Genomic DNA, 27,999 nt, shown 5'->3' with positions numbered 1-27,999 from the left:
GACAAATCTCAACTTCAACAGAGTCCAGGGCTTCCAGGAAGCAATCGTTTCTCATTGGCCGAGAGTCCAGACCTTCTCTATGAAGCCAGTAGCATAAAAAAAAATAAGGGTCTGGTTTTTACCAGGCTACCTGAGCAGTTGTTCATTTTTAATATCTCACTACAATAACTTGCATCAAAAGCCAACTGGAACTCGTAGCAAAGAACAGTTCTTTCATCTCTGCTATGAGAACATTAATTCCCGGGAAGTCTCATTATCTTGGATTTACCTGTAATTAGGACAGCACAAAGAATGTGTGTGTCTCTGGGAACCATGGCACAGTGCGTACCTGGTGAAATGACCAATAACCAACAGCTTACAGCCCAAGGCACAATCGAGAGGGATGCTTTAAGCAGCTCAACTCATACCAGTAGTGCTATTACATAATTCATGTAAAGGTCAAAACAACTGAAGCATACGGTTTACGGTCGCATCAAGCAGAAGATGGAGTCGTAAAACAAAACACTAAGATGTACGTATGCCTGATGAGAGATGTTTCGTTGTAAGTTAAGTGTCAAAAAGTGAAGTTGGGGGAGTGTGAAATTGAAAGGGTACGCCAGTATTTTATGACAAATCAGCCGCAATGAAGAGGTTTTGAGAATTAATGCTGTGTTTTAGGTCATTTCAATCTGAATTAAGGCCGCACTTTGACTAAACGTGGTTAATAACAGGTAGCTTTTGATTTAACAGGAGTATACTTACTTCATACTGGACCAGGTTAGTTAAAAACTGCATTTTGTATGTACTCTGGTTATTTCTGTCTGACATTAAAAATTAGCTTGACACGCTCAAACATTTTTTTGTGTGACAAAACATGAAACCACAAGAGGGATATAATAAAAAGGGATATAAAAGTAGTTTGGCATATTTATATTCACCGTTTTCAGACATAGTTGCTACATTTTAAGTCAAAATGATTTAAAGATCATTTTGTCTCATTTTGCACATATTCCTGAATCTGTGAGAAACTTGAGTGGATGCATGAAGTCCTGTGTAACCTGATATTTGCTTGGTCAAGTGGTTTTAGTCTAGATTCTAATCTGGCCGTTTTCAGCAGTGGCTTCTGGGAACCAGAGTGAATTATGTCTCCCACCCACATTTTACGAAACACCTGATCTGGTAGACACTCCTTCTGCACAGCATCAGACCAATTCACCTGCTCGACTTTCTTTGAAGACTTGTTGGGTAGGAGACCGACCGCATATCTGGAGAATATAACCTAAACGTTGGAGACGGTGAACATTGTTGGATGAGAAATCTAGAGGGAAACTCACCTGCAGAGGCCTAAAGATGAAGATCAGAGTGGTCCAAATCTGGGGATTTTTAATGACCGTGTTAGGCTGGATCTTTGTGGCCTGCACTATGGCTATGGAGGGCTGGAAGATAGCCTCAGTTGGTGGTATGGGTGGTTCGGCCATCATCAAAGTGGCATGGCACTGGTCCAGCTTATGGAGAAAATGCTTCACCGATTCAACTGCAGTCAGTAATTGCCATGATTTCCCTGTGCTCTGGTCTGTGGAAGGCAAGTAAACACATATTCACGTACTTCGATCTGTAACCACTTTGTTTTCAAATCTGCCTATATAAATGTCTGTCTTTGTACTTAAAGGGCACGTTCAAATAGTGCGAGGCCTACTGATGGGAGCTCTTTCTCTGGGTATGCTGGGGTTCGTACTCAGCCTGTTGGGTATGGAATGCACCCATATTGGGGGTAAAGACCCTTCAAAGTACAAGAAGATCTTTACGGGTGGATTGTGCCACATCATCAGTGGTAAATATTCTATATGTGGAAATTTTTTTTTTTTTCAAAATGTACATGATTTAATAAATCCCAATCCTTTGTAATTTCCATGTTTTGTCATATTGCTTTACTGCTAATAATACAATTACCAGCTCAGATTTTGTCTTATTAAAATGTCTAAAAATTAGCTAAAATTGTAATATTTTAATATACCTACCAAGAAAAGGTTGCTATTCTTAACCAAAGTGCTAAAAATCAATGTACTTCAATTTTTTGTTGTGCTAGCTTAGTGACAGTAACTGTTCCAGTACTTTCCCCAGAAGCACAAGCATGCTAGCTAATTCTAGCAGTATTAAACTAATTTGAATGAAACAGTTTTTATAAACAGCTAAAAATATGACCATACTCTTAAAAGATAGAAAATTGTCCTTTTCATACTAATTAAAAAAAAGATGAGGGAACTTTTGAATAGCATGTGATAGCATGCTAGCAATAAGAACGCTACAAAGGTTCTGGAATGACCATAAGTTAGCAAGCAGCTACAAATACCAACAATTTGACTTTAAATTTAAAAAAACAAAAAAAAGGAATAAATATCATTCATGCTACTCTTATTTATGCCATATCTCTTTTAAAAAAACAGAACTCGATTATGCATCTTTGAATATGATTTTTTTATTCTTACTGAAATTTGCTTCTGATTGACATTTTTAAAATTTTACTAAGTTTCATGGTGAATGGATAGAATTGTATTGTCATTATTTTGAAGGTAAATGGCCATTTTGACATAAAAATAAATAAAAGGATTTAATGAAGCTATTAGATAATCCAGCAGTAGTATTGTACAAGACGTCCAAATTGAGTTGTGACAGGATAACCAGTGAACATCCTGGAGCTTTCAATCCTCCGTTGGAGTTCATGAGTGCCAAAATGAGAAACTTTACGATATCCACTAAACCTAATGATTATAAGAAATGTGACAAAGTTTATCGACTGGATACTCCATTAATATTTTTCCAACATGATTTTCTCTCAGGTGCATTGTCCACATGTGGGTATGCCGTGTATTCAGATTACGTCATAATCAAAAACTTCGATTCTAGCCTGACTGGACTCGAGTAAGTTAACAGGCCTAATCAAACAAACATGCATATTGCCCACCTTACCTTTGAAACCATTACTTTCTTTTCATTGTAAATCTGTTATCTTTTTAATACAGGTAAAAATCTTTGTGTATTAATCTTGCACGATATTTATGTAACTATTTTCAGGTATGGCCTTGGCACTCCGTTGTTCCTCGGCTGGGTGGGCTCGGCCTTTCACATGACTGGTGGTTTTTTCTATCTGTGGTCAGTATGCACGCCGCTCTGTGGAAGAAGAGAAAGGTCAGTAATGGAGTCATTACCTGCTATTGGGCGACCAAACTGAAGTGACACTACAGCACTCACTTTCACAGACGATAAACAATAAAACAACTTCAGTGGGCACATGCTTAGGGATTTTATTAAACAACTTTTGACCTCACTAAATAATACTCAGGTCAGAATTTTGTGCCTTCAAAGATAGCCATACACCATCAAATTTTTCATGTTTTGTCATGTACAAAGTAACAAACTGATAGAGCTCTGTGTTAAAAGATTTGCAGCGAAATGTTCTACAGAGAACAGCTCATTTTCCAGGTTTACTTGTTAAAATGTTGAGAAAGATGCATCATTGGGGCCTGCCCATAGCAATGCATAAGGAGAGCAGTGACTGACTTGCGACTGCCTCCATGCAATGCATGGCAGGCACCTATTATTCTACACCTCAAAATAACTGCTGCCTCCTACTACCATTAATGCGGCTTGTACCGCTGCGTGGCCCCTCACAATATATATATCAAAACGTGAGGCTCAATCCCGTGAGGGGAGCTATTACTTTTGTTGGCATTTTGAGTAACTGTGGCAACATAATTAACAAAAAACGAACCAAATTTAACTCAAAACAAAAGTCTAACTGACACAAAACAGTGTCAGTTAGACTCAAAATAGACAGAATTTAGTCTGCCTCTCTGAGCTGCTCTTTAGAACCACAGTGATGGCAGAACGTCAGAACTACAGACATGGTGGAACAACTGCTATAAACTCATTGCATCTCTGAATGGTGCTGTTTGTTATATCTTATATGCATATCATCTAGTGGTGGCAAAAGCAACAAAATGCTACTATGCTCTGGACTTAAGATGGAGTACATGAACACATATTCATGACATACTTTGATTAAACTAATTTATCTTCGGTGTGATTCCAGTACCGAAAAATTAACTTTATACCAGGTGAGTCTCTCTAACCTGAGAATGTGAACCTGTACTGGGCTGATTCTGTGCCTTCAAATCATTTTAACAATGTTCCTGGAAAAGATTCATAACTTTATCAGTACTTCAGTACTTTATCATACTGAATGGTGCAAGTCCATGTTAGTAAACATTCTTGTCATTGCAGCTTTCTTTAGCATTGATGCTAATTTTTAGTATCAGAACGCTGGGTCCAAACCGACGGGCACTTTGGCAGGCCTCCCTTTTCTAGTTTTCCTTATTCTTCATATTTTTTGCACTACTTTCTGTTGATCTATGAAGATTCAGATGTTTTATTAACCAAATACCATATAACCTAATGTAATGCTTTTAATCGGAGCTAAGTGGAGCAAATAATATTAGCATTTTGGCTCTTATCTTAGCACTTTGTGCTTCCTGGGTGCTTTAGGATGTGGATTTCTTCAGGTGTTTCGTTTTCAAACTTATCCTCCCTTTTTTTGCTTGTTTAGGGTAATTAAGGTAAAACCACAGCCAGACCTGGAGAAAAACAAGCCCACCACAGCCTCTTCTGAAGTATCAGAGGTCACCTCCAATACCAAACTGTCGTCCATCTCTGAGCTGCCGTCCCGGTCTGACCGTTCGGATGTATCCTCCTTGTCTTCCAAATCGGCACACACGTCCAAATCTGGGCGTACGGCCGGGTCGGGCCGGTCGTCCTTGACAGGACGGACCCCGGGATCAAATGGAACCTCTAAATATGGTTTGGGATCCAGATCAGGATCCGAGTACCAATCACGCCTGTCCTTAGAGTCCAGCCTGTCTACTTTGTCAGAATCAAGGAGCAGCAGTCTGAGCAGTCGGAGCAGCCGCACAGTGTCCTCGCTGTCTGGCAGTTTGAGAAACGGAGTTACACCTTTTGTCAAAAACTCCTACATTTGAACTGATAAATTAAAATGTCGAATGTCAAAATTACTTCGTAAACAACTTTACGAATGTTTCTGACAAATTTTGATTAAGTTACCAGATGCAAGCTAACTGAATCATTACCTTATGAATGTTAGCCGTTTTATGTTAAGCAATTGTCTTTGATGAGCTGAGTTTTATTTTAATGCAATAACCATGTACTTGTAATCTGAAACATCTACAAACAAAGGGTTAATTCAAGCGTAAAAGCTAGGTAGCTGTAGCCAAACTAGCTAATTTGGCTAGCTAAACTAGCAAATGTTTGACTGCTGCTAGCAGGTTGGCTACAGCTGCTAGTTAGGCCAAAAATTGCTTGGCCTTCCCTTGACTTTTTAATGGTACGTTGCCTTTATACACTGACAAATTGTTGATTTTTTTAGTCACAAATACAACAAAAATTCCTCTTGATGTCAGAAATCCAATTGTGTAAGTCAGAACGTTCCTACAATCAGAGTTCAATATGGCTGCCGCACATACAGAAAGTGGAAGTTGCCCACACGGGAAATTCCACTTCTTATTGCAAGATCCAAGCTGAATAATAAGTTCAAGAAATTCAATATTAGCCTCTTTATAATTGAAAACATGTCTGTTCAAAATCTGCATATTACTAAGTTGTTTATTATTTTGTGTGTTTCTCGGGCAAACTTTAACATGCTAACTCAATAGACTGTATTTATGCTGTAAATAAAAATTTTTTTTTTGTTGAAAACGTTTTATTTGAAAATCTCATAAAGATTTTATGCTGATTGCTTATAACTATTCCACACAACCCCAATTGAAAACCAGCAAATCAATTACTCTAATGAAAATTACACCTGTTGAAATTGAATGTGAAAAACTTTACTAGTGAATGTTTTGTAGTAATAAAATCTAAAGATTGCTATAAGTGTTTCTATTTTACTGTTATTCAGAAATTCAAGCAAATGCCCGAACAGGCTCAGAAAGGAAAATTCATCTGGAAGAAACACATTGTGGTTTTATTATTATTATTATTATATGATAAAAGGCTTTTTTAAAAGTGATTTAAAACTTATTTTTGTAACTTCTACAAAAAGATGTTTTTCCATATTTGTTAAAACTGTCACCATGTCATGACAGTGTAACATGAGACACAATCTGAGAAAAAGATCGAACTCCTCCACTTCCTTCCTGTGCTGTTATCGCCGTGTGAAGAAAGGCACCACTCCCCAATCAAAAACAACCAATCAGAGCCCAGAGGAGGAGCTTCGCTTTGTCAATCAACCTCATGAACGCGCAGCTAGATGTGCTAATGGGGAGAAACAACTCACTGTTCCAGGAAAACCGTTTATTCGCTGTCCGTGGCCATGCTAACTGCAGAGTAAGGTTTGTTCAGACACAGAACTAAATTTTGTATTGTTTTGTATTCTTGTCTGCAGTTTTCACCGCAGCATGTGAACGAGGAAGTCAACAGTAAATGGTCTGTAAACATTTACTGTTGACTGTAAACAGTAAACCTTACTGCACGTCTCCCTCTCATCATTTGCTGTGGTTTAACTCAGTGTTTAGTCAGAGTTGTTGCACCCTATTTCTTAATTCTATCCTACTGTGTGGTTAAGAACAGATCATTTTACGACGCACTAAGTATCAAAGCATAATCCACTTTTGATATAAGTATTTGAAAGTTAAACATGGATACAAGAGATATATATATATAAAAAATAAATAAATAAATGAACGGTTTTGTTCATTTGGGAGTACTTTACTGTTTTTTTATTTTATTTTCCAGGGTACTTCCAGGCAGTCAGGGGTCTGCTGCTGATTGGGCTCTGCCTCAGATTGCTCAGGACTGTGCTCTCGGTTTTTGGGAAGGAGTGTTCGTGGATAGGCGGAGGGGTTATGGAGGGGGCAGCGAAGCACCAAGGACGGGATGCTGATGGGAGAGTGGGCGGTCCAACTGCTGGGCTGTAAGAGGGATCAGTTCTAGAAAACTCGAGCTGCTGTTGTGAAAACAAAACTCCTACTCACTGGTTTGTCTCGTTTCCCCCCCTCTTCCTTCTCCACCAGGCATTTCAGACGTGGCTGGTCACTGTTTAGACATAAACAAAGTGACTTCAGCTGTTTTACACATCAAAGCAGATTAATGAGGAAGGGTGCCATGTTACATGAGAACATCAAGATTATGAATAAACGTACTTTTCGATCACATCTCCTCAGCTACTAGATCGGACCGCCTCTCTACCTCGGTTTGGTGGGGAGTCTCCTGTTGCTTGGCTGCACGGTTCACTGCGCAACTGCATGCAGTTATCCGCCCACAAAGGTTCGTTTACTTACCTTTAAAATGAACAAAACTATAAAAAGTTTCACATTATGCTCTTTGTTGCAGACAGGATGAAGAACACGTCAGCAAAAAGAAGGATTTCTTCTTACAAGATGGCCGCCGTTGTCACGTAACAAAACCGCACCGAAACCGTCTGTGTTCGACTTACTCCAGAGCCAAAACTACAAACTCGAGAATTCTACGGCCTCCATCTGAATCATGATACTGTCCCCACAGCATGATGCTGCCACTCCCATGTTTAACATTTGAGGATGGATTGACAAAGGTTTTGATTAATATAGAAGCAATTTTTAATTTTGAGTGGGAGGGAGGACTAATTAAAAACTAGACAGAGTTTTCATACAAAAAATTTAGTTCAAATATATCAATTAATTGATATCAATTACTGCTGTATAACCAGTTTTATTGAGTTATGCAACAGTAAAGTGATCTAAAGCACTCAAATGAGAGCAAAGATTGACGAGTGGCCTAGTCAAATCCCATGAGATGCCGAGGTATGACGTTAAAGCAGCTTAAGGTCCTAAAACCTCCATTAAGTTTAAATGGGTTAGTCTAGATATCTTCTACACGTTAGTAAATAGGTTTTTTTTTATTCCATATTGTATTTGCTCTGGTTATTTTTTATATTTTTATATGTTTGATCTGAATCATGTGAAACAAAAACAGACGCTGCATTCCTCTGGTCTAGTTTTGTTAAATTATTTCTGTGCAGCCACTTGGAAACTGTTGTTTGCAGGGAAGAAAATCTATATAAATAAAAATTATATTGAGAGTTTTTATTGTGTTTCAATGAACTACAAAGAAATTTCACCTGCATTACTTTAAATGACAGATTTCCAATTGTTATGTTTACATGCTACAACTGTACAGTACATATTTTAAATGTTGTATAATATAAAATGGCAATGAGCAGAGCAGTCATATTAAGATCAAAAAGGTTTATAAAAATAAATATAAAAAATAAGTTATTTAAAAGTTCCTGTTTAGTACAGGCAGACAACTTTTTTTGAAGTTACATACTGAATAATAAGAACGCATCTTTATAAAGGAAGTAAAAAAAAAAATGTTGATGACAAACAAACTTTGAGGTCCAAAAGTATGAAATAAAAATTGTATTTAATCTCAGACGTTTCCTAGGAAGAAAACATGGACATTTCAGAGTTTCAAAAAGTCGAAAACTTTCCACCTTTGGAAAAATGTTTTAAAAAAGTCATGTTTTTTCTAGAAAATGTCTGAGTTTTTGCGGAAATGTACTCCTTTTTTTTTCTATCCACAAATAGGCTGTTGTATAAGCATGTAAGGATGCATGTAGAGGACTGGTGTAATATAATCCCTTCACCCAGTAGGGAACCTGAAAGTTGCTTACTTGGCAAAACTATCTCAAAGATAAGATGACACACAGCCCAAAGCATTATGGGTCTATTACCTCTCCGCACTGCAGGGATAACGCAGAGGGGACCTTCAGCCCTGGTTCCCACGGCGAGACTTTATTATTTCCGTTTTTAGTCGAGAATCAGCGCCAACCATGGAGTACCGGATGGTGATTATGTACGTGGAGATCGGCTGCTTTGTAACCAGCCTGTGCGGCTGGATCCTGGTGTGCTCCACTCTTCCCACCGAGTACTGGACGTTCTCTGAGGTGAGCAGCCTCGTGCTGACAACCGCCAACTACTACTCCAACCTGTGGAGAGACTGCATCTCGGACACGACGGGGGTCTCCGACTGCAAGGACTACCCGTCCATGTTGGCCCTGCCTGGTAAGGCGCTGAAAACTCCACAACTGACTTCTCTTTTTTTTAAAAACTAAAAAAAGTTCATTTTCAGAAGCAGCTATAGCTAATTTTATTTCTACTTTAGTGCACATGCACGCGCTCAGAGCACTGGCGGTCTCGGCCGTGATCACAGGATTCTTTGGAAGCGTCCTCACGCTGGTCGGGATGAAATGCACCAAAATTGGTGGGACAGAGATTACCAACGCAAGGGTGACGTTTTCTGGTGGTATAACCTACTTAGTTTCAGGTAAAAAAAAACATTTTAAAGTGTTCAGAGTTCTTTTTATTTCCTTAAATGATGAAACTTACATTTTAAATGAAGTAAATACTTTTTTCTGTAGGTTTCTGTGGGATGATAACATACTCCTGGTGGGCTAACAGAGTCATAACACAGTTTGTGGATCCGAACTTCAAGTCCCATAAGTGAGTAATACTGAAAGCTTCATTAGAATATTACTAAATAAAATGGATTTTAATGAGTTGTCTCTTTCCGTCCAGATTTGAACTGGGTGCTGCTGTTTTCATTGGCTGGGGAGGATCCATCCTGCTCCTTAGTGGGGGAACGGTGCTCACTTACTTCTCAGGAAAAGAAGGTCTACCAAAAAGGTCAATTGCAGCCCAGCCATTGCATTCTTACGCTAGTCGCTTTGATTCTCATATCACGTCATAGATCCATCAGGGCTTGCTCCCATTGACTTTGATTCCTCCGGTAGAATTTCAACTGGCAAACGTTTGAAGTTGTGAATGATGTCGTAATTTCTCTGCGCAGTTTTGGAATTGTGGTCTGACTGGAGTTTTAGGAATAGCAGCAGAGAAAGCTAACGATACGACGTGTGTTAGAGCCATTGTAGATAGAAAAGAAGGAGTGAATTTCTGCCAAGAAAAACTCACAAATTGAGTTTAATCTCAATTTGTGAGTTTTTAATTTCCAAGCTTTTTCCAGGAAAAACAAACAAACGTGGAAATTTCTGAATTACAAAAGTAGGAAATTTTGAAATCCCCCCCAACATTCTGAGATTTATCTAAGAATTTCTTAGTTTTTTGGTGGAAATGTGCTCATTTTTAATTTTTTGTTTTATCTACAATGGCCCTAATATGTCGTCGTAGAATGAAGCAGTTCAGTCCATGTTGCCCAGACTTCCAAATATTAACAGCCACTGTGTTTGGCTTGGCACTTCTCTTTTTGTCGTGGAGACTGCTTATTTACAGCTCAGGCAATTTTTTGGTAAGCTTCATAGCGTTAGCAATTGGATAAAATTTAAATCCAGTCTACATAGAGTGACATTTCAGATAAAAGATGATAACAACCAGAGCTGGGTGACATGTTTGTGTCTCTGTTTTCTATTACAGTTTATCAAAAGGCCCACGGAGGCCGGCTTCTTATGCTGCCGTCCGCACCAGACAGACGTACATGCGGCCGCCGTCGTCCAGAGTGACGCTGGTGCCGCCGCTGTATTACTCAGATGGGAGGAGTCAAACAACCAGAGGGGCAGGAAGAACCACTCCCATCGAGAACCGGGACACCTTCGTATGAGCTAAAAACTCAAAACACAGTGACTGAGCGGATTCTGTGGATTCATAGTGCCGTCTGCTTGAAGAAGTTACATTTTTTAAGAGTTTAAAGAGAAATACAATTTCTACTTTCTGGATAAAATGCCATTTTACCCTCTGATAGTTTCTAAAGGAAACTTTTAATGAAATGTTGAGTTCTTCCTAAAAGTTCAAACTGTTTCCCACAGAGAACATGCGTATGGAAAACCACCATGTATTCTGAACAAAAGTCTCAAAGTTTAGCATTTACGAGTCGCATTAGATTAAATTATACTTTTATTTAATCTGTTTGCTTTAATTATGAAAGTATTTTTCATTCCTAAGACAAAGAGGTGCGGCGGCCAACTAAATAGATCCTTCTATTCTTGCAGCCTTTCTTCTGCTTCTGTATTGTCTGGGGTTTAAATTTGGATGTCTAATTTTCTATATAGAATAAACCCTTATGTTATGTGCATTTGTAAGCTATTTGGTGGCAAGGCAGAACTGAGCAACATTGAGGAAACTTGACTAATTTGATTGTTGTATTCATATTTTTTTTGTAAATAAAGTTTTTTATGTTGGAAAAATACAAGTGAAAAATCTGCACCTAGCCTAATCATGACCCTATGCAATACAAGGGTAAAATATTTGCCATTTTAAATTTTTAAAAATACATAAATGCATTTATTTTTATTTAAATGTTTTTAGTTGCTCACATAAGCAGTAAAAGAGAGGCGAAACTATTTTTGCTGTCATCTAATCAGTGATAATCATTTCAAGTATTTGATTAAAAAATATCTAAAGACTAAATTTAGAAAACTGGAGTGGCTCCATTTAAACTATGGGGAGTGGAAGGATGACCTGATTGCTCAAAATCTCATTTTTATTGCTTGAATAAATATCACATGTAAATTAATACAAAATTTGATGTACAAAACTCAATAGAAATGTACAATATTTTACAAAAACATTCTGTGGATAAGAAGATTTGAACATACAAAATATATGAAAATCTGACAAAAAATTTTTTTTATTGGCACAAGGCATTTAGAGTACCTTAGAATAAAAAGCTGTCACCTAGTCTGTAGTTAAAACTTTAACAAGATAAATCATATTTTCTAATCAAAATTTGATTCTGGTCCTGAACTGTCTGAACAGTCTCCTTGAAGGTATTGCTTTATTCTTCTTTTTATCACAAAGTCCATAGAATAAATAAGCAGAATAACTTTTTTTTGGCTGGAGAAGTGAGAGGCTGAGGTTCTCATGTTAGCTACGTTACCTGATCTGCTGCAGTGCTAATGCTACTTATTGCTTATATCCTCTGAGTCGCTGATGTCACTGAAAGAGCACAAGCTGCTCTTCAGCGTGCTTCCTGTTCCTGCTTCGGTTGGACCTGCAGGGCACAACAACAGCGATTACAGCATCACACACAGACCAACACGTTTGGAGTTCAGAGGAAGCCTGAGAGTCGGAATGACTCTGACCTGATTTGGGGGCTTTTCCTGTAGACGTCCCCCAGACGCTGGTGCTGGACGAGTCCAGGCTCTTCCTCAGGGGTCCGGAGCCACGGAAAGACGTTTGCTTAGACGCTCCTGGTTTGTCCTCCAGAGAGGAGACCATCCACTCACTGCTCTCCTCTAGATCTGTCAACTGTCAACACAAACTTCATTTCTTTGGTTCTGCTGGTTAACATTCACTAGGAGTTAGTTGCTTCTAATCTTGTTTTCTTACCGACAGCTCCTGAACTTCGTCCTTTCTCTCTGGAAGAACGCTTACGCCCCCTGCAGGCTTCTTTATTGATATGTGCAATTCAACTTTTCTGGCCAAATCAGCTACTTTATCTGGAAACAAACAGAACAATTCCAACTCCTCTGACTCAAGCACTGAACACAAAGTTAATCTACCTGATACTCCGATGTGTAACTAACCTTTAATGTGGCTTCCTTTATCATTATTGCTGTTCTGGTTTTTGAAGTCATGCAGCTGCCTGGGGTCAATTTCCGCCATATCGCTCACATCCGACCACTCCTCCTCGTCTTCGCTCTGCGTCTTCGTGGCCCCCTGACGGGACTGCTGTGGTTTAGAGGAGAACGACGACTGGCTGACTGCGCTCTGCCTGGACAGAACTGGAGGCGGTTTGTTCGGTTTGTTCTGAACCATCAGATTTAACGACTTGACTCGCCGGAGGTGTGGCGGCTCCTCCTCCAGGTCGGACACTGAGTCTTGCGAGTCTTCGTCCGAACTAAACGGCGGAGTTCTTAGGAGTAGAAAAAGATGTTTCGATTTTGTCAAATTGGAAAAAAATAAGGGGTAAAAACAGCCGAAAATGAGCATCTCCATACTTGCTTGTGCTGCTCTTCAACAGTGGCTTCATGTTGGGAGTGGATGTCTTCGGCTGGATGAAGCCTTTGGTCCTTGGTGCTGGCTGCGGAGTCTTTGGCTGTATGACGGTTGCTGCAGGAACCGCCTGGCTGGCTCTGGAGGGCAGGCTGCTGGAGCGCGGGCGAACCTGCATCACTTCACATAAACCCGTTAAGAGCGTTAGAGACGATACGTCGGTATGATCTCAGGAGTTAAGAGGCTTTTGTTGCTGACTCACCTTGATGGGGCTGTTTGGATCTTGGGGCAGCTTCGCTGCCTCGCCTCTGTCCGCCCAGCTTCAGCTGAACCATGCTTGCGATCTCCTCCCAACAGCGCCAGTAGTCGGGCATCGTCTTGGCAACGGCCTCCTGCTTTAAACGCACCTTGGCAAGGAGGGAAGCTAACTCCTTGTTCGTCAAGCCTTTCTGGTTCTGAGGAGGAACAGAAGTAGGAATGCTAGTAATCAGTGATTGGTTTTATTAATTGATAATTAATTGATAAGTTTCCTTAGAAACTTTAGTTTTCCCTTTTATAAAGAGTGGTGAATACCGTTCCATAACACAAAGTGCCATAATATACTTAAGGTCCCATGAGAGGTCAACTTAGTCTAAAAAAATCTATTTAAGACGCCGTGATAAAGATACAATGGTGGTTTTCTCACATTATTAAACTTATTTATAAAATATAACAAAATGGAAACCTCTTGGGTGGCCGAAAAATGATAGTAAAATTAAAATACATTATGTGAAACACTTAGTTTCACATGAACAGAGATGTTCATACACAAGTCTGTGATTGCTATGGGTAGGAAAGTTAAAACTTCACTTCAACCTTAAAAATTAGCCAGACTTATTGGCTTCATGTATTTTTATCTCATGTTGCAATTTTTATCCCCTTTAGTTTTGGGTTTTTTTTATCCTGGGCTTTGTAACACATCAGTATTTTTTTGAATGAGGAGTTTCTGCTGCTCCGTCATACAGCCTGGCTGAATAAGCATTATTATAGTGATAACTTTAAAGAGCTTGTCGAGTGTTTACATTTCAAAACATAACCACATAAGGTGCGCTTTGCGTCCCACACCACTCCGTTTAGGCTGTTTCTCTTTCCCGTTTTAAAGTGACGCCGCCATCTTTAGTCCTGGCTACGCTTAAGGATAACCAGAAGCTCCCTCTGCTGGAGGGCAGCCAAACTACAACATTAAAGGATTGTAAGTGGATGTTTGTGAATCCATAGGAACTCATTTTAATCTAACCATTAATCAAAAATTTATCATAATTCGGCTAATTGTTTGCACCCCTAATTAAAAGTTAATAAAGTATTGATTATTCGTACAGGCTTGACCCCCAGGCTCTCCAGCTTCTTGGTAAGGGAGCGTTCCAGCTCGGATCGCATCTCCTTCTTGATGCTGGGGTTCTTTTTCACAGCGCTGGCCGTCACCTTAGGTTTCTTAGGCGGTTCGGTCACTTGTTTACTGGACAGCGGTCTCTTCTCAGAGATACTGGAATCTGGAAAAGAGAAGACAGACAATCAAAAACAAAAAAAACAACAAAAAAAAAAGTACAAAATGACACATGCATCAATGATATCCACAGGAAGCCATGCCATGAGGGGAGTTAGATGCAAGTTTTGTTTTTCTCTTTAGCCACCAACCAGACAACAAACATGATGAACAATCTAAGAATTCATCACGAATCAAAAACCTTTTTTATTCCAAGTTTTTTTTTTTTTTTATTCTCTTGGCACAAGAGGAGACTGGTGCACTCATGCAGCATCATGCAGCCGCCCCGGTTCCATCAGTCTGGCCCGCGTTTACCTTTCTCCTCTTCCGACAACTCCTGTATGGGATCCAGCTTTAGAGCAGAGGCTGGCTCCTCTGAGCGTTCAGGTGAACAGGCAGTGGAAGCCAGAACAAACGGGGGGTTACAGACGGGAGACTGGGCTGCTTGGGAAGCATCAGCCAGATCATATGTGGACAGATAAAAAAAAAAAAGAAGCTTGTTGTTCTGATTAACTCACCAAGTGTGATCTTCTTTGGTTTGGGTTCTGGGACTGGTGTGCTGGCAGCAACTGGAAGACAGGAGGGATTAGAAGACTTATTTTAAGGTTAGTGTCAAAAACATGCATTTTTGTTTTTAATATGAAGATACAAAATACATTTTTAATGATTTAAAGAAAAAAACAAGCCTTCCAGGAATCCTTACCTGGTATTTCTTGCACTTTAGTGGGCGGACTGGAGGAAATGGTCCTGATCTGTGGACATTATAAAACAAAAGGAATTTTAATTTTTACTTCTTAAATTTTTGCTCTTGTAAAAACTTGAATGTAAAGAAAAAAAGTATAACGCTTTTGTTACTGTACGTTATCAGAAGTTGTGTATCAAATTACGACAAATATTAAACTGGTTAGCAGTCTCCCACGCCGCACTGATACAGTAATTCATGCACAAGGAGCCCCAACCAAGCACTGACGCATAAAAGTGAATCCACTTTTCAGAAGCAGGAAATTTCTGTTTAAAATACAATTTTTTCAGCGATCGGATGTAATATTGGAATTTCCTAACTGAATTAGGTTTTTCTGTTATCTGTAAACTAAAATATGAGAAACAATAAAGCCATTGCATCATGAATTTACATAGGATTAAAACAAAAGTACAAGAGCAATTTCATCAAGATAAAGAGTTATTTTTAACAAGATTCCTACTTATTTATCACATTAGATAAACAGACTGAATGCATAATGAACTAGTGTTTTTTCCCTACAAGCTAACAGCAGTTAGAAACAACTTCAATCATCAGTCATTTCGCAGCTCTTTCTGGAGCTCCTCCAGGACAGCAGCATTCACTTCCTGTGTACAGTATCATTATGCGTCAACGCTCAAATCCAGGATATCCTGAACAAGGGCTTCCACTCCTCCCCGCTTCCCCTGGCGACATAATCTCCGATTAAAGCGGAGAGCGAGAAAGCGGAGGCGACCTGGTCTCTTTGAGCCTTGATGGTCTGCGCCTTCTCCTGCAGCCTGCGGTCCATCTCCTGCTGCAGCCGCTGGCTCTGCTCCTGGTGCTCCGTCACAGACGCCTGCATCCTGCTCAGCTCGTTCAGCAACTGGAAAGCAAAACGGTTGGGAGTTTGGGAGTGGGGGTGTTACAGGTTCACTCGTTTCTGCTGAAGATTGAAGACGGTTTGATGACGGTGTGCACCTGGTTCTTTTCAGACTCGTGTTGAGCCTTGATCTCTTTGATTCTGGACTCCCACTTTTTGTCCTAGGAGGGAAATGTTGGTGTCAACAAAATACAAAGATAGTTCCTTTAATTTTTTTAAAATTTCATAGAAAATTATGCCACAAATAGCCAGCGACTTTTTACTTAGAAATACACTTGGGCAAAGTTTTTAAAACAAGATTCCTGTTTTTTGTCAATGGAGATGAACTAAAATACATTTTACAGATTGACATATTAGAAAATAATTGGCCCCAAAAAATTAAATGACTGTAAACATTATGACAAATCTCTTACTAATGTTGGTTTCATCAAAATATTACTTGTTTCATTTATTGTTGTGGAGGTAAACACTACAAAAACACAAAATCATATCAAGTAGTTTAGTCTAGTTTCTAGCGTAAACATTTCTGTTCAGTTGAACAAAACTAACTTACAGTAACTCTTTTACAATATATAAAAACTTGTTTTAAGTCAATAATTCCTTCATTTTGATTTTGAAACCAGTATCTGTTCCATTGGCAACATAACAAGACACTTCTTATGTCGGCATTAAATAATTATTAACCAAAAACAGGCTCATACATATTGTTGAAAACTTATTTGTAAATTAGTTTAGTCTTATTTCAAGTGAACTAAGACATTTGCAGTAGAAATTAAGATTAAAAATACTTGGTAAGATTTTGTGTTTTTGCAGTGAAGGAGAAAGAATTAGGTTGGTGTTTTTGATTGCAGAGAAGAAGCTAATTTTGGCCGCGGAAAAATTTCGGTGCGAAAAGTTTGGACTCCTCTGAGTTAGAAGATTCTTTGTTTCCTCTCTGGATGCTAACCTGTTTCTTCATCTGCTGCTCCAGCTTGTGGATGGCCTGCAGCTGCATGTCTTTGTAAGCGTCTCGTTGTGCCTGAGAGTTGACAGGGCTGCTTGGTTTGTCCTGCTTGGCCGTCTGATTCTGATTTGCTTCCTGGGAAAAGGAAGAATGGTGTTAATTTGAAAAATTTCAACTCAACCGATGCAGTGAAAAGAAGCAGAAGTGAGCGGAGCGGTTTGGTTCCTCGTACGGTGAGAGCCTGAATGTTTCGGTTGTAGAGGAACTCCATCTCCCTGCGCATGCCGTCCCTGCTGTCTTCCAGCTTCCTGTCCATGCGGGCCATCTCCTCCGCCTTGAAGCGCTCCAGCTCCCTCAGCAGCTCTTTGTGCATCGACTGCTGCTCCTTTTCCTACACCAAACACCAACTTGGTGGCTGTCGCTCTTGTTTTTATAATCCCAGTTTATGCAATTATAGAACAGCAAAAACCATCATACCTGAGCAATTTTGGCCTGCAGATCCTGTTGCTGCTGAGTGATTTGATCCTTCAGACTGCTAATCTCCGTTTTCAGACTATCAATCTGAGATTTCTTCTCGCTGTCGGACTGCAGCTCTGGAAGCAAAAAGTTTGAAAACAATCTGACGGTCGGTCAAATCGACGCATGTGACAAATATTCGAAGTGAGCGATGGACTTACGCATCTGGTGCTCGTCAGGATGCCGGCGCTGCATGTGGTTTTGAAGGAAGGAGGAGTTGAGGAAGGATTTATCGCAATGTGCACACTAAAAAGAAAAAAACAAAACAGAAAGAACATTTTGTTTACATTGATCACCTGTTAAAGCAGTTAATAGGTTTAACTGGTTTAAGGAAGGAGTGAAAAGTGTTAATCAACCCAGTTAAAATACAACTAAATAATTACTGACATGAAAACCATAAAAGCTCTAAAACTGATAAGCCGCTTTTCGCTATTGAAGCAGAAGTTAGCACTAGCACTGCTTAAATACAAAGTGTGTCTTTTCTGACCAGTTCTTTCCTAACATTCTCTAAGTAAAAGTAACATTTCCTCTTCACATAACGTAACAGGACGAATGCATGAAAGAATGTTGGAGACTTCTCTGATCGTGCGACCTTGAAACCGACCCAGAAACCGTTTGAAAATGATTTGAACTTGTAAATTATTTTCCAGCTAATTGAAATGCACTGAGGTGAGTAATGCACTTTCCCCCCTTCGTAAAGACTTGATAGTCAAGCTACAAAACCAAAAAACCAAATCCAAGTTTCAAGGCTTAAAAATAAACATTTTCTGCCCTAAAATTACACAAATAATTTGAGACTTTTCAAAATGTCTTAAAATATTAATTGTCAGCAAGTTTGAGCCAGTTACAAATACAGTTTGACGGTTTTTATAACTGCAAAGTAGGTGTGGGCATTTATTGTATCGTTTATCATCTGTTGTGGTCAATTCTTATAATAAGAACTTTGATTTATTGTTATGATAAATTCTGATTCAGGCATGACACACTGATGTCCAGCTGGCTAAAAAAGGGTCCACAGTTTATATATACAGAGCAAAATTGCAAAAAAGCATAATAATCTCCACAATAAGCAGATTGACTAATGAAATCGTAACTTAAGTGTACACTCTTCTGGTAAATAAGAATAAGGTAAATGCAATAATCAATATGATATTTTAGCTCTGGGATGATTTGTCTCTTTGAAGTTCAATTTTGTTGCTAAGTAACACCATTTTGACCTTGGCTACTTTTATTTATTTTTTACTATAAACAGGGTAATGATTTTATAGGCATCAGTTTCTTCTTCTTGGTAACTAAGTTCTTCTGATGAATTGCAGAGATAAACCCACAATAAAAATTATGTTTTATTGTAATAATTGTCTTTCTGTGAGCTCAATACATAAAATTCACTCATGTATTTAATTTATGTTATTTCTGAACACTAATTTCCTCCATGTGTAAATCTATTTGTCATCTGAACCCCGTTAGAATTAAATGATTATTTCTATGTATTATGAGAGCTATTAATTATTAATGGATATTTCCTTAATCATAGGTTGTCCATTTTGTGCCTAAAACAACAATTTTTACCTCATATTGTTTTAGAATCAGAAGAAGAGTCTGATCATTTTCCTTTTAAATGGAAGAAATGATTTATGCTGTACATTTTTGTTTCACGTATTGGTTTAAAAACTGAAATCATGCTCTTTAGATCTTAAGAATCTCACACCAGCATACAACAACCTGTCAGTTCCACAGAGAGCAGTGATGCAAATAAACCCATAACCATTATGAACAGCAGCATCCACTGAGCTAGGCTGTACATTTCCAAATAGCAGCACCGGTGACTCCGATATGCTGCCTGCCGCAGGCATCTCTGCAGGCAGCCCTGCTCTCTCTCAGAGCCCGACCAGCACAGACGCTGCCGGTGTGTCCACACGCTGCGTTTAGCGCTGCAGTTCACTGCACCTGGGACTCCATTTGGCAGTAAATCGACAGCTGCTGATACTGTCCAAGACCCGAAGACAGCCACACGGATCTGCAATGCTGCTTTCAAAAGTTTTGAAACTGAGAATAATTAAAAACAGGCTGTGATTGGCTGGGTTTAAATGTTTAAAACAAACAAACAAACAAAACTCCAAGGAGAATGTCAGACGCCTCTATCAATTATTGATCCGGCTCTGTTAGTTGAGCTTGTGGCTTACACCTAGCAACGGCCAGCTGCCATGAAATGCTAGAGCTGTCGTTATGACAACCTCAGGGGTTAGGTCAAAGGCGACCAATCATTCATTCAAGGAGCACAAGGAGATTTCTGATTATTGCCTCCAACGGTCTGATGATGAGCTTTATTCCAGACACAGTGACTAGCAAAAACGTACACAAAAAAATCTGTATCGGTCAGAAAACTGCAATCAGTACAACCCTAATATACTGCATTAAATTCCAATAAGGTATGAATAATTCTCAATTAAGTGGAAATCTTTTTGCCATGACACTCCAGTGACAAAATGAACACAGCAGGTGGGTGGGGAGGGACAGTCACTCTGATTATTGTCTTTTTTTTTTGTAAGTGGATTTACAAAAAACTACTTGGCACAAAAACCCACCATCTGCTCAGCAGCACTAAATCCTTTCTTCAGGTCTGAAAGCTTTCTTCTAATCTTACCAAGAGGACTCCAATAGATTTTATGGAACATGTCTCAGCTGCAGCTGTGCACAGATAATGAGAGAGGGGCCCAAAAGGAGGAGAAAAGCGTGGCGAGGGAGGGGGTACCTTGTGACTGCTCATGATCCGTGGAGCCAGCAGCGACTGCTGGGTGCGGATCACCTTCTTCCTCTGCTTCAGCTCGCCCATCAGCGCCTTCACCTTTTCCTCCTGCTTCCTGTGCAGGGCCAGCAGCTGCTCCCGCTCGCCGGCGGCCGCCGCCAGCCGCTCCTCGGCACCGCGCAGGTTGGCGCTGAGGACCTCCTGGCAGTGCAGGAGCCACTCCACCGAGAGCTGCGCCAGCCGCAGCAGCTTGACAAGCGCCGGGTCCACGGGGGTCTGGCACCGCTGGCAGCGCTCGCCGTCCAGGCTGCAGAAGGTCACGGTGCCGATGTGCTCCTGCAGGGCGTCCACGTCCAGCTGACTCGCCACCAGGTCCACGTCCACGGCGTTGATGCGCCGCCAGTCCACGCTCTCGCGGCGCGGGCGGAACTTGAAGGCGGCCGGGGCCATGCCCAGAGCCGCAGACTGCTGGCTGAGCGGGGAGTTCAGGAGGGAGGGGATCCCCGCCGACGAATGGGTCCCCTGGGTGTCGCTGCTGTAGGGGTAGTACACTCCATCGTGAAATGGCTGAAACAAAGAGCAAAGAGCTCATCTGAAGACAATCACTATTCAGTTCACGTTTTCATCAAATGTCCTAGAAAAACCTCACAGCTACGAGAAATGAGGCAAAACAGCAGCCGACTGAGCCTCTGTCCTGCCCTGCTTACCATCCTTCACTCGGCGAGGTCTCCTCTCCGGTTCCGCCCACCCCCTTTCAGGCAGCTCAAAGCGTCAACGGGAGCGTTACCATGGAGACAGAGACCAGCGTCCCTGGGGAGACTAATGTTATCAAAACACCGCAGGCAGTCGGTAAATGTTCGTCCCTGTAGAGCACATATTCGTCTGAACGTATGGAGAAGTTAATACTAGATTTAATAGCTTGGATACATTTTAAACAGTGATGAGAAGAAGATAGAAAATGAAAAGTAGAATGTAACTTACCTACCAGAGTGTTAGGGGAAATGGTTCCGGTGCTAGCAGTGGCTAATTTGTCGGTGTTTTTGAATTTCAGGTCGAGGCAGGCTTTTTTCCCCCCACCTTCCACTCCAGCTTGGACCGCTATCCAAAGAAAGCAAGACAAGCCAGAACCTGTCTTAGCCACAGTTCCGAAGTCTTAAATTGCCGTCCAAACTCAAAACATCTATGTATATTAAAAAACTCAAAGCTTTTTTCCCCCAAAACAACCTTGTTCGTAGAGCCAGTTGTATCCCGAAGCCGTTACTTAGCTAACGGGGAGTTTTTAGAAGCCGCTTTAAAAACACATTTAAAACAAACGTACCCATCACTTACAACAACAGGAGATGTATATCAAGATTTAATTGAGCATTTTCTATCAAATAAACTTACGATAGTAGTCGTTTCGATCAGGTAAAGCCTTTTAAAAAAGTTTTTAATCGACGACACCTCAGGCAGTTTGTGGGTGACGTAGCTGCTGGTCTCCACATTCCTAAATCCGAGCTCGGTTGGAAAAGAGGGGCTGCAATGAAAGTTAACGCTAAAGAACAAAACTTCCGGTCAATACCTTCAAAGTAAAATAAATCTAAGTACGTTCAAACAAAAAGGGAATTTTTGAGCACATTTATATGGCCACTTTGTATGAAAGGTTTACTTCCATAAGCCGAGTAAACATCTCTATAATATTTTCTACCATACTGAATAAAGATAGCCTTTATAAACTTTCTCTGGAGTATTAAATGTTTCCTTTAGGTTCCTGGCACAGTCAGTAAGTTCTTGCTAACCTCCAGGGAGCCTTAAGCAATGTTCCCATAAGACACATTGACGCTAGAATTAGGAAGAAACATTTCTTGGAGTAAACATTTATGTTCCAAGTTAAAACTTTTACCTTTCTGGGAACCTAAAGACTATACCCTGTGCCTGACGGTTCTCTAAGGGTAATAAAACGTGATTTCGGAAAACTAGGAGACTCTAAAACCTACATGGTGTACTGTTACCTTTCAGGGCTGTTAAGCCTTATTAGTAAACTTCAGAAAATGCTCAGGGAACCTTTCCTAAAGAGTAAAGAGTGAAGGTTCTAGAAAAAGGTCACTGAAGGTTTACTGAGCTTAACAAAAGAAGAGTTACTCCTAACTTTTCAAACACCTTCAGGGAACGTTCCCCGAATGTTCCCTAAATTTCATAACAGGAAAATTACAATTAACATTAAATCTTAAAAATGTAGCCTTCACAAAACCCTACAGAAGCATTTAAGGATGAACCACACTAGGAATGCTCCCTGCAAGAAATTCCTTTAATGGTTGTACAACATTGGCATCAAAAGTAAGGTCACCGGGAAAAAGTAATAATTAACCTTTGCTAAATCTTTAGAAAAAATTACCTAAAAGTCACAACAACCACATCAACTTTCTGGAACTCTATAGAAGGTACATGGAAGGTTCCCTAATGAGTTCAATTGCTAACTTACAGATAATGCTAGGAAAACTTTTTCTAAAGGTTTTAACATATGTGCTCTCTAGAGAAAATCCATTGAAGGTTCACACTGGACAATTCTAATAAACTTCAGAGAATGTTCTCTGAATGTTTTTATTTAATATGCAGTGAAATGGGAACTGAATGGAGAATGTCTAGGAACCGTTCTCTAATGATTCATTTATTTGGGAAACATTCCCTAAGGCTCCCTACGATCACTCTGAAAAAGTTACAACTTAGGTTTCCTCACACAAGTGTTACCACTTAGTTTTAAGACATTTTTATATATAAACCACAAGTTAAGCAGACGCCATGTGCATCATGGACATGAAAAACTACAGCGCCTATTTCAAGTTGTGAATATCTAATGCCTAACATTTACTTTGAAAGTACAAGCGCTCGTTTCCGGTGTTGGTCTGTCTTTTGTGTTGCAACTTGCAATGAGATGGGGGGAAGGGAGAAGACAGCTTTGAAAAAGAGGGGAAGCCTAAGAATGGGATGGTGACTTTGAGGGTCCATTCGGAGGAAGGAAACTTTTTTGCAAACATATTACCAGACATTGATGACAATGATAGATGACTTGTCTTCTTCTTTCTTTGAGTGACTCAAAAACTAAAGTTTTGAACTTCAGTTGGGTAGCTTCCAGGATTACAGTATGATAAAGATTGTTCTGTATTTGCTAAAAAAAAAAAAGAAAAGAAAAAAGATTCACATATATCCATCCTACATCAGGTAGATAAGGTAACAAGTTGAAAAGGAGTAACCATGACATCCAGTCACCAGCTCTTAATGCATAATTCCCTGATTCATGCATCTATCTCTGGTTCTACCTGGCCACTAGGATACTTGAACTAACTGACTCTGCCGCTATCTAGAAAAGCTACAGTCCCAGTTATAAGGAAATTTATTCAGGCTTCCTATATCAAGTCAAGAAGCAATCATATATTATCCCACTGGGCAAAACTGTTAGATTCACTACATGTGAGCCTGTCAACAACAGTAATTAAAATTGATTGTCAAGACCAAGTAATCAAAATTGCATTTTAAAAAAATAATTTCTCTTAGATAGGGAAAACAGGCAAAAGTGGCCGGCAGTGCAGACTACTTTGTACTTCCAAATGTTTGCAGAAAAATTATGTATGCAACAATGTTAAAGAGAAGAATCTGTTTAACGACTCTTGTCCAAGTGAAAATTCTTGTGCTTATTTTAATTTATGATAGGTCTACGAATAATGAAAACTCAAAATTAAGTATCTCAGAAAATTTGAATATACCATAAGATAATAAAAAAAAGAATATTTTAAATGTCATGTTTCTGAAAAGCCTGACATAAAAAATTCTTTGAATTAAATATTGCCTGGGGTTTCTTTTGCATGAATTACTTTTTTATTCTTACTTCAGTCATTTCTCGGACAGCTACTTTTTACTTTAACTTGAGTAAAAATGTGTTGAGTGATGTCGTGTTGTCTAACATGTTTCCTTTTCTTGGGTAAGAACTCTATATTTAATGTTTTTGTATGTGATATAAAATCAAATACAGGTATTAAAATTAAGTGAACATACACAGAAACAAAATGAAATGTGCAGTCCTTCGGGTATTCATACGAAGTGTGTTTTTGTTATTAAGGTAGAGGAAGAAAGACATAAAAAAAAAAATCTAATAAAGCATATTTTATATAATCAACATGTTTCCGAAAAGATAATGGGGAAAAAAATGCTAATTTGGAACAAACAGGTTTTTATACCTCCAGGATATGGTTGGAGTTAATTTCCTAGATCTTCACAGCCACACTAACATGTGCACCAAACCACCAGAAGGGGTCAGTAGAGATCTGATCTGACTTCTGTCATGAGTCTGCATCTCCTGGAGGAGGAGTGATGACAGGAAGAAAATTAACCTTTGCTTTATGAAGGAGAGAAACTGAAAAAAAAAACCAAACAGACATATTTGCTTGTAAGGTGCTTTGATCGCACAGGTTTGCTCTCTGAATGTTTCATTTAGTGGTAACGTTAAGGAACAAGTCGCACACAGGGCAGTGCTGTGATGTCAAGCAAACTGGACTGCATTGTGTTAAACTCTTCATCAGAGTCCCAGTGCTGAGGGAAGCTGGGCCATCTCTGCGATCAGTCCTCTGACAGCTTCAGCCCTCTTCTGATGAATAGAGATCTTAATTCTTCCAGACAGGGCCGGGGACTGTCAGCACAGCCTGAGGCAAGAAGGGAACATCTCCTCCCAGGCCTCTCTCACCGCCGCCATCTCAACGGAGAGCTGAAGTTCAGCTGTAGGACAAGGCACTGATGCCGTCCTCGCTTCAATTTCCTATCAAACTCAATTTTCTGTCGAGTTCTTTATCTCATAAACGTTCCTTTTAGCCCTCAGGTCAGAGCCGTGACACAAAGTTGGGTGTAAAATCTGCACTTTTTTTTTTTTTTTGATAAGTTTCTCCAAAGCGAGACCCAAACGCACGGCAGAGGAGTTGCGGCGTTGCATTAGTCACGCGGTAAAAACGGAGCAAAGCCAATGCAGAGGTAGAGGAGCAGACCTCTTGAGATGAGTAAGCACAGCCCTACACTCAATTTACTGCTTGATTTATGAGTTCATTTCCTGTACGAAAGTTCTCAGCGGGGGTGAGGTGGTATATCTTCCCACTATAGGTAGCTGTGGCTCCACTTCCCAATCCCCAGGAGAGCCACTCTCACCACTGCAGGCCTTAGCAGGACTATAAATAATGGCTTCTGTAACAAGTGCACATTGAACACAGAATGTAGAGGACGGTCCAGCATCTTTATTCATGAAGGAGCTTCTTATCTTCCCATGCGGCGGAGCACTCTGCATACTGAGACACCGGATACAGTGAGGCTATACAGTATCTCTGGTCCCTAATAACAATAACCCAGATAGTTTTAATGCTTTGATGGTAAGAAAAATGCTTTTGAGTTTAAAAAAAAAAAAAGGTAGCAAAAATCCAGTACAACAAAAGGACTACAGATGAGCCTCGCTTAAATAGCCGAGTGCTTTTGTATAAAGAACATTTGGAGGATTTAACATGTTAGAATTAAAACTTTCAAAGAAAGGGATTAAAATACACTTTCTCCTCTTTAAGTATAATAAGAAAAGAAGATTTCTACAATAGAGAGCTTGACTTGAGAGGCAAATGAGTCTCATTTTGTGACATTGTTATACAACGAATGAGTGTTTTGACTTGGTACTGTGTAATCCGTCATCTGAAAATGGAAAGAATGTGCCACAAGTGTTAGCCCACTAAGTCACGAACATCTATTGGTACACAACTCAGAGAAGCAGCCAAGAAGCCCACAGTAACTGGATGTTTGTAGTTACCACAAACCACGTAGGGAACACCATAAACATGTTCTGGTCAGATAAGACCAAAGTTCTACTGGTATTTTTACCATTTTGTAGTCAGAATTCAGAAAGTCCAACTTACCAGTCGAAAACAATCAACTGAAATGTTCCCTGCCATGTTGAAATCCCGACTTCTCAGATTACGTTCACTGGGAGTGACGTCAAACCCAGATCTGAGAATAGACTTTCGAGGTAAACGGAACGCAGCATACATGGCCAAAAACCCTCACTGCACATAAACCTCAGCGCGGGGAAGCAACATGGGACTTTTCTTCATCTTAAAAGCTGTTGATGTTGATGAATGGAGCTGAATATCAGACAAATTGGGGGGGAAACATGCTTGAGTTTTCAAGACTTCAGACTGAGGTAGAGTTTCAACTCCTAGTCAGCATGAGCTACAACAAATTAGTTTGGACCAAAGCGTATTCATGTGTTAGAATGGTCTAGTCAAAGATCAGATTGAGATCTAGTTTAGAAAACTGACGTTCACACTCAGTTTTCTCTCGAGGCAATATCTCTGAGTTTGGTCTATTTTGCCAAAAATAATGGTCAAAAATTGAAATCTCTACATATGCTAAGCTAAGCTACATGCGGTGAGCACATGTCATGTCAACAGATAGTGGGAATTTCATCCTGCGTTAATGCCCACACACGTGTATTGCCTTTTTCGAACCAGTTCGGACCATTTACCAGATCACAATCCAGACAGACTCGAGTGTCAGCTTAGCTCAAGGAGAGATCTCACCACAGCAGGCAACTTGAAGCCGAGTGGCGATGCAGCCTGCCACTGCCCACCGGTTTACCGCTCAGCTACTTTGTTGTCTATTTTCTACGAAGCAGCAGCAGCAGCAGCAGCAGCAGCAGCAGGGGTCACCAGTGGTGAATCAGCTTTGTGGGAAGGAGAGATGAAAGAGTTCTGCAGTAAGGAGGGGAGAAGGAGAGAAGCATCCCACTGTTAGCTTTCTTTGTCCCCTGTGAATGTTGCTCGGGTCATAAAAGACCCCAGCACTAAAGAATTATATAAATATAAAACCGAGAAATGACGAAGTTTGCACCTTTTTTTCCCCTCTTATCCTCCCACTAAGCGTGGAGGCTTTGCTCTATAGGGAAAATCAGCCACAGCAGCAGGGGAGTTTTTTTCAAGAGAACACAGGTAACAGGACTGGAATATATGTGGAAAATAATATAAGATGAGTGTGCTCATGGGCAGAAGTCGAAACGCAAACACTATTTCTACATTCCCTACACATTTTATCCACGTCATAAAATGAATACATCTTTGTAAAGGCTAACTTTAGGGGGTTTTAATCAAAGAGTTCCCATTTCGGGTGTGTCAAAGTGCAAATTTCACTCAAATGTACACACAAAGAGACGTACTGTGGTGTTGCATCCCCTTCAACACACTAGTAGGACACCCTGTAGCTGTCCTCAAAATGTCAGCTCAACATATTGGCTCAACCAGCTACTTTGTTAGTGCAGATAGTTGCAGAGGTTAACCCAAAAAGATAGTTTCATTTTGCAAGTTGGCCAATCTGACCTACAAAAAGTGTGTCTTGTGCTACTTAATGCTTTTGTTGACTCGAGGAAAGAATTATTACCAAAGGTTGACGCTATTTTTTTGTGGTCAGTCAACATTTTGCTCTTAGCATGAAGCTAGGTTAATGGGAAAATTGTCTTGCAGAGGAAAAGTGGAAAGAGGTGGCCTAGTTTCATGCAAAGGGCAATAGAAATGAACTATTTCGACCCTATTGGTCAATGTCATTGAATGTGAGGGTTATTTATATGAATGGTGTTCGATTTTTAGCCAGAAACAATATTTCAACCCAAGCTTTCAATGTCAAACAAAGAACTGTTAAATCAATCGCCA

At 40.0% G+C, this 27,999-nt stretch overlaps 3 protein-coding genes and 2 long non-coding RNA genes across 11 annotated transcripts; 3 read left to right on the top strand and 2 right to left on the bottom strand.

The window, feature by feature from the left end:
• The first annotated feature begins 1,200 nt into the window (after positions 1-1,200).
• Positions 1,201-5,916, top strand: cldn10e (claudin 10e). Its single transcript, XM_032556111.1, has 5 exons — positions 1,201-1,561; positions 1,649-1,810; positions 2,817-2,898; positions 3,052-3,165; positions 4,583-5,916. Exons 1-5 carry the CDS (start codon positions 1,330-1,332, stop codon positions 5,010-5,012), a joined length of 1,020 nt encoding a protein of 339 aa, XP_032412002.1. The 5' UTR covers positions 1,201-1,329; the 3' UTR covers positions 5,013-5,916.
• Positions 2,574-4,722, bottom strand: LOC116715617 (uncharacterized). Its single transcript, XR_004338212.1, has 2 exons — positions 4,611-4,722; positions 2,574-3,147 (listed from the first exon to the last, which is right to left on the bottom strand). It is a non-coding gene; the product is annotated as an uncharacterized LOC116715617 (long non-coding RNA).
• An 869-nt stretch (positions 5,917-6,785) lies between the features above and the next one.
• Positions 6,786-8,111, top strand: LOC116716141 (uncharacterized). Its single transcript, XR_004338394.1, has 2 exons — positions 6,786-7,314; positions 7,385-8,111. It is a non-coding gene; the product is annotated as an uncharacterized LOC116716141 (long non-coding RNA).
• Positions 8,112-8,703: 592 nt separating this feature from the next.
• cldn10d (claudin 10d) lies at positions 8,704-10,641 on the top strand. Its single transcript, XM_032557012.1, has 5 exons — positions 8,704-9,092; positions 9,193-9,354; positions 9,449-9,530; positions 9,606-9,713; positions 10,458-10,641. Exons 1-5 carry the CDS (start codon positions 8,861-8,863, stop codon positions 10,639-10,641), a joined length of 768 nt encoding a protein of 255 aa, XP_032412903.1. The 5' UTR covers positions 8,704-8,860.
• Positions 10,642-11,502: 861 nt separating this feature from the next.
• Positions 11,503-21,823, bottom strand: dzip1 (DAZ interacting zinc finger protein 1). 7 transcript variants are annotated; one of them, XM_032557004.1, is made up of 20 exons: positions 21,689-21,823; positions 21,284-21,400; positions 21,010-21,121; positions 20,309-20,869; positions 17,718-17,802; positions 17,518-17,633; positions 17,273-17,431; positions 17,044-17,175; positions 16,196-16,258; positions 15,972-16,100; positions 15,200-15,248; positions 15,015-15,065; positions 14,812-14,940; positions 14,331-14,503; positions 13,237-13,429; positions 12,980-13,154; positions 12,566-12,894; positions 12,369-12,478; positions 12,122-12,287; positions 11,503-12,030 (listed from the first exon to the last, which is right to left on the bottom strand). In XM_032557004.1, exons 3-20 carry the CDS (start codon positions 21,010-21,012, stop codon positions 11,939-11,941), a joined length of 2,715 nt encoding a protein of 904 aa, XP_032412895.1. In that variant the 5' UTR covers positions 21,013-21,121; positions 21,284-21,400; positions 21,689-21,823; the 3' UTR covers positions 11,503-11,938. The 7 variants fall into 7 exon arrangements, with proteins under 7 accessions (XP_032412895.1, XP_032412900.1, XP_032412901.1 ...); XM_032557009.1 differs by having other exon boundaries at positions 14,812-14,937; XM_032557010.1 differs by having other exon boundaries at positions 14,812-14,871.
• Positions 21,824-27,999: the final 6,176 nt, after the last annotated feature.

This window comes from Xiphophorus hellerii, chromosome 24 (genome assembly GCF_003331165.1).
Source record: "Xiphophorus hellerii strain 12219 chromosome 24, Xiphophorus_hellerii-4.1, whole genome shotgun sequence".
NCBI lineage: Eukaryota > Metazoa > Chordata > Actinopteri > Cyprinodontiformes > Poeciliidae > Xiphophorus > Xiphophorus hellerii.
This window is presented reverse-complemented; position numbering and strand designations above follow the sequence as displayed.

Excerpts from the sequence above, each read along its gene's own strand:
- dzip1 (XM_032557004.1), bottom strand. Across the intron at positions 13,430-14,330 it reads AGAGCCTGGGGGTCAAGCCT|AACCAGAAAGGCTTGACGAA; the intron begins GTACGAATAATC and ends GTTCCTCCTCAG. Across the intron at positions 12,479-12,565 it reads TAAAGGAAGCCACATTAAAG|ATAAAGTAGCTGATTTGGCC; the intron begins GTTAGTTACACA and ends GTTTGTTTCCAG.
- cldn10d (XM_032557012.1), top strand. The coding sequence starts at position 8,861 with ATGGAGTACCGGATGGTGATTATGTACGTGGAGATCGGCTGCTTTGTA. Across the intron at positions 9,355-9,448 it reads TATAACCTACTTAGTTTCAG|GTTTCTGTGGGATGATAACA; the intron begins GTAAAAAAAAAC and ends TTTTTTCTGTAG. Across the intron at positions 9,531-9,605 it reads CCGAACTTCAAGTCCCATAA|ATTTGAACTGGGTGCTGCTG; the intron begins GTGAGTAATACT and ends CTTTCCGTCCAG.
- cldn10e (XM_032556111.1), top strand. The coding sequence starts at position 1,330 with ATGAAGATCAGAGTGGTCCAAATCTGGGGATTTTTAATGACCGTGTTA. Across the intron at positions 1,811-2,816 it reads ATTGTGCCACATCATCAGTG|GTGCATTGTCCACATGTGGG; the intron begins GTAAATATTCTA and ends ATTTTCTCTCAG. Across the intron at positions 2,899-3,051 it reads TCTAGCCTGACTGGACTCGA|GTATGGCCTTGGCACTCCGT; the intron begins GTAAGTTAACAG and ends AACTATTTTCAG.